This window comes from Dermochelys coriacea, chromosome 5 (assembly GCF_009764565.3).
Source record: "Dermochelys coriacea isolate rDerCor1 chromosome 5, rDerCor1.pri.v4, whole genome shotgun sequence".
In the NCBI taxonomy this organism is placed as follows: domain Eukaryota; kingdom Metazoa; phylum Chordata; order Testudines; family Dermochelyidae; genus Dermochelys; species Dermochelys coriacea.
In genome coordinates, this window is record NC_050072.1 from 66,087,730 (window position 1) to 66,105,126 (window position 17,397).

Genomic DNA, 17,397 nt, shown 5'->3' on the forward strand with positions numbered 1-17,397 from the left:
AATTGTAAAGAGTATTTATGTTTAAAGCAGCATTTCAAACTGAAAAAATGTTTATCGTATCATCAAACATTGAATATCTGAATGTTGATAAGTGCAAAATAATGCACACTGGAAAACATAATCCCAACTGTACATACAAAATGATGAGTTATAAATTAGTTGTTACTCAAGAAAGAGATCTTGGAGTCATCATGGATAGTTTCTCTGAAAGCATCTGCTCAATGTGCAGTGGCAGTCAAAAAACCTAATGGAATATTAGGAATCATTAGGAAAGGGATAGATAATAAGATAGTAAATATCATACTGCCACTATACAAATCCACGATACATCCACATCTGGAATACTGTGTGAAGTTCTGGTCATCCCATCCTAAAAAAGATAATTTAGAATTGGGAAAAGGACAGAGATGGCCAACAAAAATGATGAGGGGTATGGAACAGCTTCCATCTGAGGTGAGATTTAAAATACTGGCACTGTTCCACTTAGAAAAGAGATGACTAAGGCGGGGGAGATATGATAGAGGTCTATAAATTCATGAATGGTGTGGTGAAAGTGAATAAGGAAGTGTTATTTACTCCTTCACATAAGAACCAGGGCTCACCCAATGAAATTAATAGGCAAACATTTTAAAACAAAGTATTTATTTGCACAATATACACTCAACATGGGGAACTCATTGCTAGGGGATATTGTGAAGGCCAAAATTATAACTGGGTTCACAAAATAAAATGGATAAGTTCATGGAAGACAGATCCATCAACGGCTATTAGCCAATATGGTCAAGGATATAACCGGTGCTCTGAATGTCCCTAAATCTCAATGCTAGAAGATGAGACAGAACGACAGGAGATGGATCACTCAATAATTGCCCTGTTCTGTTCATGCCATCTGAAGCATTTGGCACCAGCCACTATCAGAAGACAGGATACTGGGCTAGATGGACCATTGGTCTGACCCAGTATGGCCATTCTCATGTTCTCATCTCCTATTTGTGCCTTTGAAAATCTCTCATTAAATGGATAGCGTTTTAAAAACTGCATTTTTAAAAGGGCTTTCTGAATAGAAAATTAAAATAATAATACTAAAAGTATTCTTTTGAAGCATCATACATTATACATTTATAAAGACCAACAGAGTTAGAATATAAAGTTAGAAGGCTATTGAAATACCGAGTAATTTTCAAGTATAACAACTTTTGCTGTAACTTTTGTCTCCCTTATCCTAGGTGAGAATTTATTAAACTTGTTCACATTCAAATGCATCAATGATAAGATGCATAAAGTAGATATCACCAACGATGATCATTCTGAGGTGTTTTGCTTCGCACCAAAGTAGTTTGGCACACCAGGACACACCACTTGCTTTCTCTTCATTGCATGCAGCCACCTGCACATACTAATGTGTGTGTGTGTGTATATACACACACACACACACACACACACACACACACACACACAGGTGTTCTGGAATGAAACAAAATTTCTTAGACATTAAGGGCAAGCTGATTATCCTTGTAGAAGGGCAGCATGGAGACTCGATGTCAAATGGAAATGCTGAAGTTGCTCAAGAAGTCAAAAATCCATTAACAGAAAGAGACCAGAATCCTTATAGATACAGGCATAGAATCAGACTAATTGGAAGTTTCAAAGACAGCTAGTGTAGTCCAGTAGATAGGACACTTGAGTGGGATTCTACTTAGACAAGTCACTCCACCTCTGTTCCGCCCTACCCCCACATTCAGAGTCAGTCTGATCTACTCAGTATGAAAGTTCTTTGGGTCAGGAGCTATCACTTCCTATTGTGTTTGTAGCATAATGGGGCCCCATCCAAGCTGCAGTATCTAAGCACTACTGTGATAATAAGGAACAAAAGTTCTCTACCTATTTGTGAACACACTCCCCAACCACAATTTAAAAGTGTACTAAAATACTGCTATCACTATCTACCTGTGTAGATTTACTTATCCACTGGAATTTAAAACAACTCCTATAAGTACACTCTCTGGAACCCGTTGTTCTGAAAGTAAGGTTAAAATATAACTTTATGTATTTTTTAGTGTTTAACACTGTTCTGACTGATCCTTTTTCCTCCATATATTTTTTTCAGAAGAAGCCACATTAAGACTAGAATTCTATCCCATGTAGGTGAGATATTTGCCTAATTTGGATGAAAAAAGGTACTCTCATTTGATTTGAATACAATTTAGCATTGTAGTACCTGGATTTTTTATTAACCATATTACAGGACAGTATCCATTAGAGGATATGCAAGAATAAAAGAGGGGAAGAATAATTCAAGAGGAGCATCTGACCCAAGAGATCATGTTTCACTGATGCACCCATCCCAAACTAAAGAAAAACAGTTGATAAAATTAGAAGCAAAATGTTAAGCTGCACAGGAGGTATGGACACTTCAGAAAAATGAAAGAATTCCTAAATCAGGGCCAGGAAGGCTGTATCAAGCTCTGTCTCCAGAAAGCAGTTCAGACAACTAAAGGAGCTACACAGCCCCTACGAGCAAGACTCCCTGCCAGGATTAACAGAGTTGGGCTAGCAGGGCTTGTGCTAGCACTCTAAAAATAGCTGTGAAGACAGCACTTTTAAGTTGGTTCAGTCTAATGCTCAGACTCTGAAACTAAGGAAGGGGGGATGGACTTTGGAGCCCAAGCTCCAGCCAAAGCCACAAGTTCAAAGTGCTGTCTACACACACTTTTAGAGCACTAACATGAGCCATGTTACCCCAAGTCTGTCAATCCTGGTTCGAAGGCTGCTCCTGTGGCTGTGTAGATATACCCCAAGTAAGCAAAAACACCCTTGTCTAGATTTTAGTAACTAGGGTTATCCTGCTGGCTGGCCAAAAAGGCAAGACCGATGAAGCTCATGTTCTTTATCCAGGAAGGCCAGAAACCTGGCCCTTTGCATGACTGGCATATATGATTGACATGATGGTACCTGGTCTCAAATGAGGCCTTCCTCACACCACCTAAAGCAAGATCAATTTACCAGTTAAATTGCTGGGCTCAAAATGCCTTTCAGCTAAGAAGCAGGTATACATGGAAAGGTAAAACTACAGGGCTAAGTTTCTCTCTACTCTGAGAGCTGAAGCCTCCAGTCTTTTAAGAAAGAATGGTACATAACAAAACTGGAGGCCCACTGGTTGCAGACCATTCGCTGCCAAAGCAGCAAAGATAGGACTTCAACCTCCGTGCCATCCTTCAATGTGCTTCAATAAAATAGCAGGGGATGGGAATCTCTTATCAAGAAAGAAACTTGCATAAATTAATCAACCTCTAACAGAAATTGAAGAGGGTTGAGCGAAAACATTCTCCAAAGAAACACAGGCATCTAACCTAAGCCATCACATCAGCTGCTCACATCTGCAAGAGGCAGAGAAATAATAGCTGAGCATAGTCAGCCTGACAGACTGTGTTTTACAGGACATATAACATCACAAGAACTTTGAATTTTTCCTGATTTCATCTACTGCTAGCAGGACGTAACTATGGAGAGGATTCTCAACTTTCTCGAAGTATGTTTTTCATACATTAAAGAAAATTAAACAAGACAATTTGAAAAGTGTATGTATGCACTGTAAAACAGTTTACTCACTCTGAACATTGTTACCAAGCCTAAGAGTACATTAAAATATATTTACCTGTTATATGTTTCAGAGACACCTGCAAATGGTTCATTCCCACATTTAGAAAACACAAACACTGTGTTTAATATTAGAGCCACTGAGCAAGTGCCTAATATGAGCTTGATTATGTTTTTGCAATCCAGTTTGTACTTGGAAACCAAGATGCCACTTATGATTTGGCCTAGTGCTGCTCCTGGAATTAATACAAGCCCTAGAGGAAAATGAGACACCAGCAATTACACAAAAATGCAAGACAATCAAAATTTAGGGTGTATCCTGATTTTTTGTCATTTTCAAACTATATTACTGGAATTTCAAAAGGCATGAATGAACTTTTATAACAGTTCTCTAAAAATAACGTAAATGATTCTCTTTAGATTTAGATGCATGCATCTGTGACTTCACATTATTTAGCTGTTGTTTCAAACTTCTTATTGCCAAAGGCATGGCCCAATCTTAGATTGTGTGGTAGACACATTAGATTAATATAGCACTCTCTCACACACTCAAAGTCTCAACCTTTTTAGTGCACCCTTCAGTCAGCTGGGAACCTTCCTCCATACAGTCTACTGCTACTTTAAGCACAAGATTTTCCATAATGAGTTCCAATGATGTGCAGATATTGGGCTTTTTTGGTCCACCAAACCCGTTGTCAGACAATCTCCCTACCTCATTTTCTGAAGATTTCTGGGGTTAAAAATAAACCGAAATAAAAGGATGAGACCTTCCAGGAAGGCTAAGAAGCAGTAGAAGTAAGTACCTGCAGCAGTCATAGCTAAATTGGGATAAGTGGAATCACAGCAACAACTGAAATAACTCCTGCAGGGAATTCCTTCACTGTCGTCAAAGAAGCAATAGATTGAAAGGTTCCAAGGGTAGTAATTGTGGTGTGGGGTAGATAACTGATAACCAAGAGGGTCCAATTCCCCTTTGCTCAGCCCAAATTTTCAAACAAGCACCTTTGTACTTTCTCCCATTCTGCCCCTCATGTTTTATAAGAGCTTCCCATCGACACCTGCAAAACTCTCTTATTAACCTTCTTAAAACTGCTTTTCCATAATGCCCATAAAATCTTAACAATTAGGCAGTGGACTCAGCACACCAGAAGCCTAATGGTCTTTTTCAACCACACTGCTTTTCAGATTGCTCCATGCAATTGAATATCTGATTTGAATTAATTTATTGCATGGTATTTTAACTTGTATTTTTCTCAACATGTTCATTCATTGTTATTTTCCATCCCTTTCTAATCTGTATACCCAAATTCTTCTATATTGTTTCAGTCCTCCCACTTTGATATCATCATTTCATTAAGATGCTGTTTACTCCCTTTTCTAGGCCATTAATAAACATACTGTATTAAAGACCATATTTAACACAGATCATTGTGGTGGCATAAAATAAGCCCAACACCTATTCCACTTCTCTTTTCTATCACAAAAAAATTCTACATCCCACAACTGCTGTGAGCACAGAAGATGAGAGTCCCATGGAAGGAGAGAGCCAATAACAGGAGTCAGGGAGCAGCCAGGCCAGGGGTCAAGGGCAGTTGGAGGGGGAACAAAGTGGTAGTCATTGCAAACAAAATTCCCAATTGCCTTTTCTTCCCCTCTACCCTAAAATAACTTTGAAGTTAAACAGACTTCAAGTGACATTCAGACTATTATCTAATTTCCTATGGATTAACGCTTTAGTTGAGTCTATCCTAAGAAAACCATAAACAGTATTCACCAGAGGTAGCAAAGGTGGAAACTGTCATGTCAACAGGACTCAAGACATTAATATATTGTCTGTAGAATTAATTGAGATAGAATATATGGGGCCAAAGAATCAAAAGTGTTAATATAACCCAGTCACTGTTCAACATAAGTTTTAAACAAGGTTCAGGGTTTTGTATATGGAGACTTCAGCCTACTTAGTATGGAGGGGCATGGATCAGCGTTCACATCGCACTCCCCGTCAGTACCCGGCACAGGCCAGGGAAGCTAATGATCTAACCAGTTGATCAAATTTGGTGATAAATCCTGGTCACGTGCCAACTGAGGCCTTTAGAAAGAAAAAAAACCTTTTCTGACAGTGACTTAGATGGTATTAAAGATAGTAATAACTGCCCTTTTTAGAGAAAAGAGATGCAGTTAATTGAGATGGGCTGGAACTGTTGTTCTTGCTCATGTTGTTAAAGTCTGGTCCCAGTTCCTAGATGATAAAATAAGAAACACACAAAAAGGGAGAGAACAGAATAATAAAGACAGAAAATCTGATTGCCTTTCACTTGCAACCTCACAGCTGGAAAAACACAGGCAAGGCACACAGTCTTATGAGCTACTTTAAGACCTGTCAAACTTGTACCAGCTGTTAGGTTATTGCTTTTAGCTGCCTCTTTTTGGTCACAGGCTTGCAGCAGTGTTGCCAAATATGCAGTCTTGGCCAGCTAAGCCAGATTCTAATTAGACAGAAGTAAAAAGGAGAGAGATTGGAAAGAGAAGAAATAAGGTAGAGAAGGAAAAAAATACATTGTGGAGAGGTGGGACAGACAAAGTCTCACATCCCAGGTGGTATTTAGAATTCAGCCACAGCTGGTGGAAGTAGCAGTGTCATCTGACTCCCTCCCTCCAGCCTGATCCGCTTAGGACATCATTCAGCATTAGAATGAAGATGGTCTAGGGTCACTGGAGATGGTGGGGGTGGCAACTATGCTGGTGAAGCTCAGGCCAGCGGCCAATTTTTCTTCCCAAGTCTTCCTTGAAGGAGCCAGAAATGGAGTGGTAGTTAACAATTCCCCCATTTTGGACACCGGTTAATTTCCAACATACCAGTTTTGATTCGCTGATTTCTGGTTCCACATTTTCCTTGTTCATCAAGCGTGATCTTAATACAGTACTTGAGGATCAGCAACCCGTTTTGTTTTGACTAATTCAGTCTGTCTCTGTTTTGCACCATTTCCTATCAACATTTGTTGTTACAAGTTATTGTGACATTTATGAATTTACACTCATTTTTTACAGTTGAGCTCACAATTCGGGTAAATTTGTAGGACAAATTATTACAACACTGTCTATCCCTACAATGAGTGATAAAAATGCCTGGAGTTCGGTTGATGCTACAGCTTCTTCTGGCAGAGTTGCACCACTAGTGAATTACAGGTGATAGTTTTCCTAGTGTAGGCAAGGCCACTGAGTGGAACGGTGTGGGAAAAAGAGTCCACTGCTGCTCTGAAGTTGGCATTTTGTAATAAAAAGACCAATTTTTGCTAAAAATATTTATGTATTAAAGGTTACAGAAACTCTATAATTGCAAGTACATATCAATCCCAAATTAATTTCTCTCCTCTACCAGCTAATTAACATAGGCAGTACAATATATATATAGCACAAGATATTTTTATTTAAAGAGTTTAAAAAATTGAAACGCCCTTTACCTCCTAGTGTTGCTGAATAACTGGATGACTGTCCAAACTGATTTTCTATAAATTTTGGCAGAAATGTGGCAAAGCCAGTGGCAACTAAAGCTTCTGTAGAAGCAGCTACTATTAAACACATCAACACAGGATTCTTCAGCAGTATCTAAGAGGGAAAAGCTTATTTAGTATTCTGTACATTACTTCACTATAATTTTACTATTACTGAATTTATTTAATACAAATAGAAACTACAGTGTGTTTAAAAATAACATTTTAAATGTGTGCTAATATCCAAGACTTTTAAATCAAAGTATTACAAGCCCTGAAATTCTGAATATGATTTTCTACTCTTCCACAACTGAAATAGATCTATCAGAAATTAGTCTCAAAGGTTTATTTTTCTCCAGTGCACATGTATTGTCCATTCTAGTTTTAGATGTTTGAGCGATATGTTTTCCATCTATTAGACTGTACTAAAGCCTCCCAAAGAAAGAGATCATATTGTCAGGAGAGCTAAATAACAAGAGGAAGCAAAGTTTCACCTTTATTTTGCAACCTCTTATTTCTAACTATATTCTCTTGTGGGGGGAGGGAGGAAGTTTGGGGCCAAAAGTTAATGAGTGATTAGGGAGAAGCAAGGAGATAGGCTATGTCTACACTGCACTTTTGTTATTAAAACTTTTGTCGGTCAGGGTGTGAAAAAACAAACACACCTAACTGACAAACGTTTTCACGACAAAAAGCATCAGTGTGGACAGCGTTTTGTTGGTGAGAGACATTCTCCCACCAACAAAGCTACCACCCCAATTGTGGGTGGTTTTATTTTGTTAGCAAGAGAACTCTGGCATATAGAGGATGCCATCCAGGAAGAAATTCTCTGGCTGGAAACTGATTGTCCTCCTATTTTGTCTGCCACTGCTATGAACAGCTGGGAGTATTTACAGAAGTGCCTGGGTCTGTCGAGGTAGAACAGTAGAGTTCTTCTGACATCCAAGGTATGCAAATGTTCTTCCTCCCTGCTTATATGAAGCTTCAGATGGAATATGGGCAAATAAATTGGGTGGTTTATATGGTAAGATTAAACCACCTTTAGGACGAACTTTGGATGAAGACGCAGGTAAATCTTTTCCTTAAAAAAGGTTGTATATGGAGGCCCCAGCATTAAGGCATGCAGGTCCCCTAATCTATGGCCAAGGTAATGGCCACCAAAAATGCCACCTTCATTGACAGATGTAGTAGAGAGCAGGTAGCCAACAGTTCAAATGGGGAATTCATAGTCTTGACAATAGAGTGAAGAGTGGAGAATCAGTGTTGACAGGACTATGCTGGGGCTATAAGTATGATTCTGGCCTAGTCCTTTCTCATCTTTAGTAATAACCTGTGAATGAGCAGGATTGGTGACAAACTGTACATGAGTCTGCCTGACCACAGCCATTAAAAAGGCAATTGTCACAGAACCCGGGCTGTGACCCCATAGATAGCAGAATTGCTGACAGTTTGTTGGACTTTTTTATAAACATGTCTACTTGGGGAAACTGCCATAACTGGAAGATGTATCTGGCCACATCTGGTTGAACAGACCACACATGGTGTCTCATAAACAATCAGCTCAGAGGGTCTGCTAGGTTGTTTTGTACACCCAGCCGATAAGATGCTTCTAGATCTATTGAGCTGGCAATACAGAGCTCTCAACGTTGCCTCCTGACAGAGTGAAGAAGAGTGGGCTACCCCTGCTTGCTGAGTTATAACACTGCTGCCATGTTGTGTGTAAGGACTAATAGACTGTTTCCCCTGATCTGCAATAGAAATACTTGGCACGCCACTCTGGCAGCTTTCAGTTCTCTGACACTAATGTGTAAAGCTAAGTCTTCTGAGGTCAGTACAGAAATAATATTTGTTTTTATTTTTTGGAATCTCTCTGATGGAGGAATGTTCTTGCTGCTACTGAGTCCAGAAGAACTCTGACGAACTCTGTAGATTGAGATGGAATCAGAGTTGACTTTTTAAAATTGATCCTCAAACCCAGGGATGAAACTAAATGAATCATTTTCTTTGCTGCGACTACGCTTGTGTTCATGAATTCCCTTGCACATCTATGTAAGGGTAAATGTAGAATCCTTGGCTGAGTAGATGGGCTGGTACTACTGATAGATACTTTGTGAATATCCTCTGTGCCAATAAAATTCCAACACTCTCAATTGGTAATGACTCTCCATAGCCAGAAAATGTACGTGGGGGGGTATATTGATACATCAAACTAAAAATCCTGTAAGTTGAGGGTAATGAATCGATCCATGGGATCTACAGCAGGAACAACAAGAAACAAAAGTTAGCATATGGAATTTGGCACATTGAATGTATTAACTGAGATTCCTGAGATCTAGTCAGGCCTAATATTTGGGGCAGAGGTCGAAGCCAGAGGTAACGTCCAGACTGGGCCAAGGGTAGCACTGGAATCAAGATCTGGGGACAGGCCAATGTCAGAACAAACATCAGAGTCTGTAGACAAGCCAGAATCAGTACTATAGCTGGAGTTGAGGTGTAAGCTAGGGATCAAAGCTGGATAGTCAGAATCCAGGGACAAACCAAGTCACTTCTGTACACACGGTCCAGATACAAGGAGGGTTGAAGCCAAGGTCCAGGTCAAAGTCAAGCTCCAGGGAAGGTCAGAAAGCAGAGGCAAGGCTAAAGAGAGTCAGTAACAGTTCTTCAGCAAGGTCAGAGTAGGGCATGGACTAGACTGGAACAGGGTTCAGGCAAGGCTGGGGCAGGAACAGGATCAAGAGCAGGCTGGGAATCTCGAGAGTCTGATACAGTGTAAGGCAGCAGGAGGATTCCTGGCCAGGTAGTGCTATTGCATAGATTGATCTGCAGCTCTAGTAGGGTTGGGGATATACCTGAGCTTAGGGGTCATCTGACCCCATCTCAGCTTAGGGAAAGTTTGCTGCCTCATGCCTGAGGGCTAAGTCACTGCAGGCTCTGTTGGAAGGGTAAGTCAGTGAAACTGAATTGTTCCTGCATACCTGAGTGGTTACTCACCTCAGGTCTGTTGGAGGGGGAGCTGAGCGAGCAGCCCTGGTTTGGCTGCAGGTTTGCCTCACAGCAGGGGTAGCCCAAAGATCTTTTGATGGCTGCAACATCCCTTAATTAATAGGTAGTTCAATCCTGCTTTGGGATGTTGGTTGTAGGATATCAAACCATTTATACACTTTCTCCTGAATGGTCTCCAAAGAAACTTTTGGTGTTTTTGCAATATGCTTCAATAATTCCTGACAGGGTTTAAATCATCAGCTGAAAATTGCGTATCATGAAATAGTTTAATCAAGCAAGGGAGAAAGACCAAGTGATAAATTGGGAAGACTCTCTTGATGAGCAAATATTTCATGATTACTTACAATTTGTGAGAATGATAAAACCATGAGAATTTGCCACAGGTAACTTATGTATAGATCTCGTATATTGTGGGACAACATTTCATGAAAACTGTGATCCATGAAGGCCAATAAGACCACAGTTGCAGACCATTTGGGAAAGGGACATTTGGCCAATATGGAGGAAACCAAAGAGCATTGTGAGAATTAGCATCCTCAGACCTATTAAGAGGTCCTTCCCCATATGCCTCCTTAGATTATTTTCTTTCCATCAATAGGATTTGAGGGTTTTTTTGTGGAGAACTATCAGTCTGAAGGGGAGTCAAAGTCTTTGGATGAAAAAGTTTCTAACACCAAAGGCACAACAAAAGATTGAAGGACCTGCATGGGACTCATATCCTTAATTGTATTTGTATGTTGGTTCAAAGAAATTTGCATTACAAGTATCCTCACATCTTTTCATGGAAGGAATCTGTCTGGCACCAAAAGTGGGGAAAGTTTCAGGAAAGATGACTCAGATTCTGGAGTGATGCTGATGTCTGGTGAAGGCACAAAAGAACCTTTTGGAGCTCAAATTTAATTGTAAAAGTTCCCATCACTGAGGATGCTGTAGTTACCTCTCTCTGCTTTGAACCTTGTCCTGTGGTTGAAACTGTCAGTGCAGGCTTTGATAAAAGCCATTGGTACCAACAAAGGAGTCACTGATGAAGACCATCCTGAGCGCTCCAGTACTGAGAGGAACAGCTTTTCTAAAGCTGGTTCTAAAAATAAATAAGGTAGATGAACTTCTTCCCTAAAGATCTCCTTGCCGAAGACAGAGACGGTGTCTGAACTGGCCTTCTGTTATAGTGCGGCACCACCTGCCCAGGTCCTGCTTTTTTCTCTCACTGGCTGCAAAGGCTCCTCAGAAGAGCTCCTCTGCACTCCCGAGTCCTGGTCCCAGAGACAGGGCGCAGTACCAGGAAAAGAACAGAGTCAGAACCACAAGCTTTCAGGTGTCATTCACCAACAGAAGGTAATTCAGAAGGTAATTCAACAGAAGGTAACTCACCAGTAAAAGGTATTACCTCACCCACCCTGTCTCTCTAATATCCTGGGACCAACAAAGCTACAACAACTCTGCATAAAGTCAGAGCCACTCAGTCCTCAGGCAGCAAGGATCCTTGACTGCTTTGGTGGATTTTTCTGAGTTCCTTTTGTCTTCTTAACTGCTCCTGAATCAGATGTCACATCTCTGGTCAAAGGAGTGCTGTAAGAATGAGTTATGAAAAAAGAAGCCTCTGTTATCAGGTCTGTGGCCTGAGTCCAACATAGCCCTCATGGACCTTTCTATAGGAAAAAGTGTCAGTCCAGGATGCTTCTTCTTTGGTTTGTGCTTCTTGAAGGACTTTTAAATCGCTCACTTAGCAATGATATATTCCTCACCCAGGCAGTAATGTTATGGCTGTTAGTCAGAAGAAAAATCCCCCTAGAGGAGGGATATGGCTTGAAACCCAGAAATATATGTTCTGATATAAACTGTGCTCTTCTCTCTCTATTTTTAATCTACTGCCTACAAGCTAAATGAAATAGTAACCAAAACACTAACTCCTATTTATCAAAAAAAAAAAGAATCATCAACGATCAGTTTAATTACTAAGTAACAAGGTTCCTACAAACTAACACTCACTGCCTATGGCAGTTCAAAGGAACTGAGTGGCGATTGGGGTCACTGTGCCCTTTATGACCTCAAATGGCGGAGAAGCAGGGGGAACATGTGGCAGAAGCATAAGCATGCGCAATCCCTACTAGATACTGCTAGAGTCAACATTCCAAACCGCTGTGCTGGGCACAATGGACACAATTAGTGGGATCCACATGTGCAGTAACCCAAAGAACAACTCAAGTTCTTTCACTAAATTAATTTATTAAATGAACTTTTTAAGTGAAATGATAGACCTTCTAAGGCATACCTTTTTTGTTAAAGAAAACACATCACTAAAGGCAACTAGACAACAGCATTTTCTATGGTATTTTTTAAAAAACTCACCATCTCGTCAAATAATGCACTATTGAGAGATGCTCTATGATATTGTCTTTAAAAATTCATTTTTGAATTATAGAAGAAAAGGTGTCTAACTAGTTCCATTTCTTATTTAACTTCTTGGAACTCATTAACATGTTTCCTCTCCCAGGCTGCATTTCAATCAAGAATGAGATTGTAAAACATAGGTATTAGTCTCAGGAAGGAGAAATTACATATCTGATGTTGTTGTCTAATGATTTATTACATGTCTAATATTGTTGTCTAATCTGCAAAAGAATTACACATTTGGGATTATGCTTGGCTCAAGGGCAGTGAGAACTCAGATAACATTATATTTTACAAGATTATTTAAATCTCACTGTAAACAGAGTCAAGATGAACTCTACCCTGACATCTGGTGGTGAGTCACGGTGGGTTGTGGAAAAGAACTTCAGGGGCTGATCTCATTTGCATAGATGGTCATTTTGGCTGCTCTAGGAGCCCCAGTTTCTGTGTTATTAGGCAGGAATTAACTGTTATTATGCTGATTATGTGAATCAAGAACAGTGGAACTGTACTCGGCGTTTTGTTATGATGGAGGGACTCACCATCAACTAAGCAGTACTCGCTAGGCAAGGGTCATAGCTTCCAAAACCCAGTGAATAGAGAGAGGCATTAATACTTGGTGGCACGGATCCCCTGTTGAGGGCCTTACATGCTAATTGCAATTCCTCTTCTCTCCATTGTGGAATATCAGAACTAATTTTGATTCCATTAGGAGTCTAGTTACAGGTTGCTGAGCTGAATTCACTTTGGGCTAATGGTGCATCAGCACTGAGGCTCCCCTACTACAAGCGGAAATCACAAAAGAGCTAAACTTACTATGAGCTGAAATCACTGAGTGTTGTGTTAAGTAGTGGGGGAGCCTGAAGATATATGGCGGAGCAGTTTGCGGGACGGCGAACAGAGCAGAACAGCTGGTGGAGCAGAGCAGTTTGTGGGATGGGGAGCAGAGCATTGCAGTTTGCAGGACGGCAAGCAGAGCAGTTTGTCGGATGCCTGGAGCAGCTCATGGGGGCGGCTGGCACAGCGGAGCCCCATGTAGAGGTGGGGTAATCAGCTTTGGACACATAAGGTGCCCCTTAAACCTCCCCTCCCCATCTCCACCCAGGGGCTAAACTGGGAGGCAAAACTCTGCAGATAAACTTTCAAACTCTGGGGCTGCCCTGACCAGGGACAGAGACTTTTGGGTTGTTGGATTTTTGGGACTTTGCGTGATTTTAGGTTGCTGGACTCAAGAACCAAAGGGAAAGGACACGGCCCAATTTACTTGCGGTGGGGTTTTTGCTTATGGGTTGTGTTATGAATCCTGTTGGTGGTGTTTCCCCAACATAATGCCACATTGTTTCTCTCTGTTATTTAAAGGCTTTTTGCTACACTCAGACTATGTGCTTGCGAGAGGGGAAGTATTGCCTCTTGGAGCTGCCCAGCGGAGGTGGTATATATTTGTCCCAGGTCATTAGGTGGGGGCTCGAGCTGGTTTTGCATTGTGTTATTGGAATGGAACCCCTAGATATTGAACCCGGCCCTTGTTGCTGCCAACTCTGACGGGCAGAAGGGTTACATCACTCTTACCACACACTACCATTGCTCTAGTCCACCAGTTCCTATTCTGAGCAAAAGGGGAAAAGCATTAAAAAAATTGTAAAGCTGTATCCACACCTCTGCACTGAAAGTGGATCAGAGAGTGTGAATTCATTACACCATTCATCCTCAGAGAACAAGTTATTAATATTTGTATGTTTCCAAAAACAGACTAGTTGCAGTCTTCACTCTTGAGGACAAAAGATTCAGGTATGAGTCTCTAATCTGATCAAGAATTAGCCAAAGGTCAGTTAAATGCAAAGATTCCTCATGGTGCAGTAGTAACAGGAGTGAACAGTAAAACTCTCTTTTGGCAACTCCAAAGCATAGTACATCCAAAATACATATGTTGTACCTAGAGAGAGATCCCATAATTTAAAGTATATAGGTTGCTGTACATCTGTAACAGAAAGGTCAAACCTGGATTCATGCCCAATGTATGATGGAAGAGTAATGCTTTGAAAAAATATAGTCAGTCTAACCTTAGAAGTCACATCACATTAAAATTAGTCTCCTGAAGTAACCAGAGATATACAGGGATGGTTCATATAAGCCTGACTACTGACAGAAAACCCCCCCACTATTTCAGCTCTTTTAACCCATTTTAGATAAAAAAGCCTACAGAGGCAGTTTGCTATCTGTATGTGTTGTGAAAGTCTTTCCATGATTTATCACCAGACATCCGAATCTCCCATGAGAAAGAGGGATGTCATAGTTCATTCAAGCTCTGTTGTAGCGAACATCTGAAGTTTGATTTTCTTTTAAACTGTTGACTGCACCTCCTTCCCGCCAAATTATTTTGACTGGAAGAAAGTTTTCAGAGTGAGGTTTTCTAAACATGACTCGAAGATTCCAATCTTCTCCCAGAGTAAACTAGATACTTTGATTACATGGCTCAGTGACAGACTTGGAAGCTCATTCAAGATTCCATATTTTGAAGAGGTGGAAGTGCCCTGAACACCACTTGGCTGTGGTTAAAATTATACTCTATGTACAAATAGAAGATCACTATGTAACATGTATACTTTTGCCACTATCTAGTATCTATTCCTGTAGTCTTGTCCCAAAACAGACTGGAATTATTTCCCATGCAAGCCTCTGTGTAAAAGGAAGTGAGTTTTCTACATTTCTATGAAGCTGTTAACTCATTTGTGAGTAGGTCAAAGTATCTCAAAATTATGTAAACTAACATGCAAAGAACAGCTAAAAATCTTGTATTGACTTTATTGTTTACCTTACCAAAAGAGCCACTGGAAAATCTTTAAAATTTTTCCCAATATTCCTGTCTTCAACAAATGCCGCACTTCCATCATGATGAGTTTCAGAAATTTTTTCAGATTGTACTTTTGCTGTTCCTACAGAAGAATAAGTTTATTTTACACAATAAAAATAATGCATAACTTAGTGCTTGTAACAAATTTATCTTTAATTAAAGTGCAGTATTACAACAAATGTTCCATTTCCCAAAAGAGGAGACATCATGCAGACTTTGCTAGACACTGCAACAATGCAGAGTGGAAAGTAGATCAATAATGCATTCCTATGGAAAGTAGAGCTCTGCTGAGAGCATCACAGCAAAAACGTCAACAGCAAGCATGAGAGTTGTTGGTGTTATCAGGCCCAGCAAAAGAAATTTCACACCCATTGAACCCTGTCCTGGCCATTTTACCCCATCTATATCACCTTTCTGCCCCCATACTTATAACTCTCCTCTTCCTTCTCTCCTTTTTTCTCATTCCCCACACAGACAGAATGGTTTTTTAAAAATATTTTGGGAAGAGCCTATCCTCTTTGTAATACTAGCTGTAGTAACAGAAAAGGTTTTATAATGTCTATAAGCTTGTCCTAGGATACTTGGATCCATGCCTCACTCACCCATACAGCAAAGCAGGAGGTTGAATCTGAATCAAAGGCTGTAGTGCAAGACTGGGTCAGTAGGAGTTGTTGGGTGCTCAGCACTCAAAGTCAGGTCATTTATTTAAACTCCTAACTATGGACTAACTATGGACTTGGGAGCCTAATGTAAGGCACATTTTCTTTTAACAAACTTTAGCCACCACATCTCTTACTTCCCCTGCCCTCAGCCTATTTCAACGAGACCCTCAATCCTCCCCCAAGTCCTATTTCCCATTAAACCTTTCAACAACCCTCCCAAAGTCAATTGTCTTCCTCCTGCCCAACAAGCCTTCTAGGATTTCACTGCTTACCTGTTACACTAGGCTTAATTAACACCCTAACTACAAGGCATTATGCCTGTTTTACAAATGGTACACTGAAAGCACAGAACAATTAAATTATTTGCTCAATGTCACTATGACAGGGCAAAGCAGCCCTGCACTGGTACCGCAGGAGTTAACCCTTCCTTCCTAGCAGAGAAAGCAACGCCCCTGAGGCTCTGCTGGGTATGCTCCAACTGGAGAACAGGTATAAAAGCCTGCAGAGTTGCTCAGTTGGGGCTGACCACCAGAGGGGAAGGAGGCCTGCTTCCAGCTCCTGAGGAGGGACAGCCTATGCTCCAGGATCCAGAGGCCAGCCAAGCTTGATGCCCAGATGGAGTATGGCCAGAGGACCCCCCCCCCCACCCTGAATTGGAGAACCTGGAGGTTATGGTAGGAAGTGACCCAGGAGAACTTTAGAGGAAAATGGTGTTAGAGCTGCACAGAGGCTTGCTGTGTTTTGGGCAGATCCCCACCAAGCTGGTGGCAAGGAGAACTTGCCACTACCAGGGATCTGGGTCGGGACCCGGTGGAGAGGGTGGGCCTGGGTCACCCTACCATCTCCTCCAAACACACATGGGAATCCTAAGGACTCTGGCCACTAGGACATGCTACCCTGTCTGAGAGGGGGGATTATATGGATGTTGGCCATTGGGCCACACTTCCCTGACACTTGAGGCAAGTTACATGGACTCCAGACATCTGGCTGCACGACCCCACTTGTGAGGGGGGAGTTGTATGGACTCTGGCCATTGGGCTGCACTGCTCCAATGCTAGGAGAGATTTATATGGACCCTGGCCATCTGGCCTCACTACCCTGACACTTGGGGTGAGTTACATGGACTCCGGAGGCTAAGCTGTACCCTGCCTGTGGGTGGGCTGGGGGAGTTATATGTACTCTGGCCATTGGGCCACACTGCTCCAACACTGGGAGTGAGTTATATGGACTTGAGCCGTTAGGGCACACTACCCTGACCGAGGGGTGATTGTGTGGAGGGAGGCCATGAGGCCGCATCGGGCCACTCACAGAGAGGCGAGCACGTGCATTTGGTCATGGCAAGGTTCCGACACTCTGTCCCACCCCTGCCACAAAAGGGCGGTGCAGTGCCAGGCCTGCCACA

General features: G+C 41.4%; 1 protein-coding gene across 3 annotated transcripts in view; it reads right to left on the reverse strand.

Annotated features, from left to right (window-relative positions):
- Positions 1-17,397, reverse strand: part of SLCO4C1 (solute carrier organic anion transporter family member 4C1) — an 85,343-nt gene that overhangs the window by 23,159 nt on the left and 44,787 nt on the right. For all 3 annotated transcript variants that reach the window (XM_038403776.2, XM_043514903.1, XM_043514904.1), the window contains 3 exons: positions 15,300-15,415; positions 7,059-7,203; positions 3,656-3,851 (listed from right to left, as the gene is read on the reverse strand). In XM_038403776.2, the coding sequence (XP_038259704.1) occupies positions 3,656-3,851; positions 7,059-7,203; positions 15,300-15,415 (457 nt within the window). The remainder of the gene's footprint in view (positions 1-3,655; positions 3,852-7,058; positions 7,204-15,299; positions 15,416-17,397) is intronic.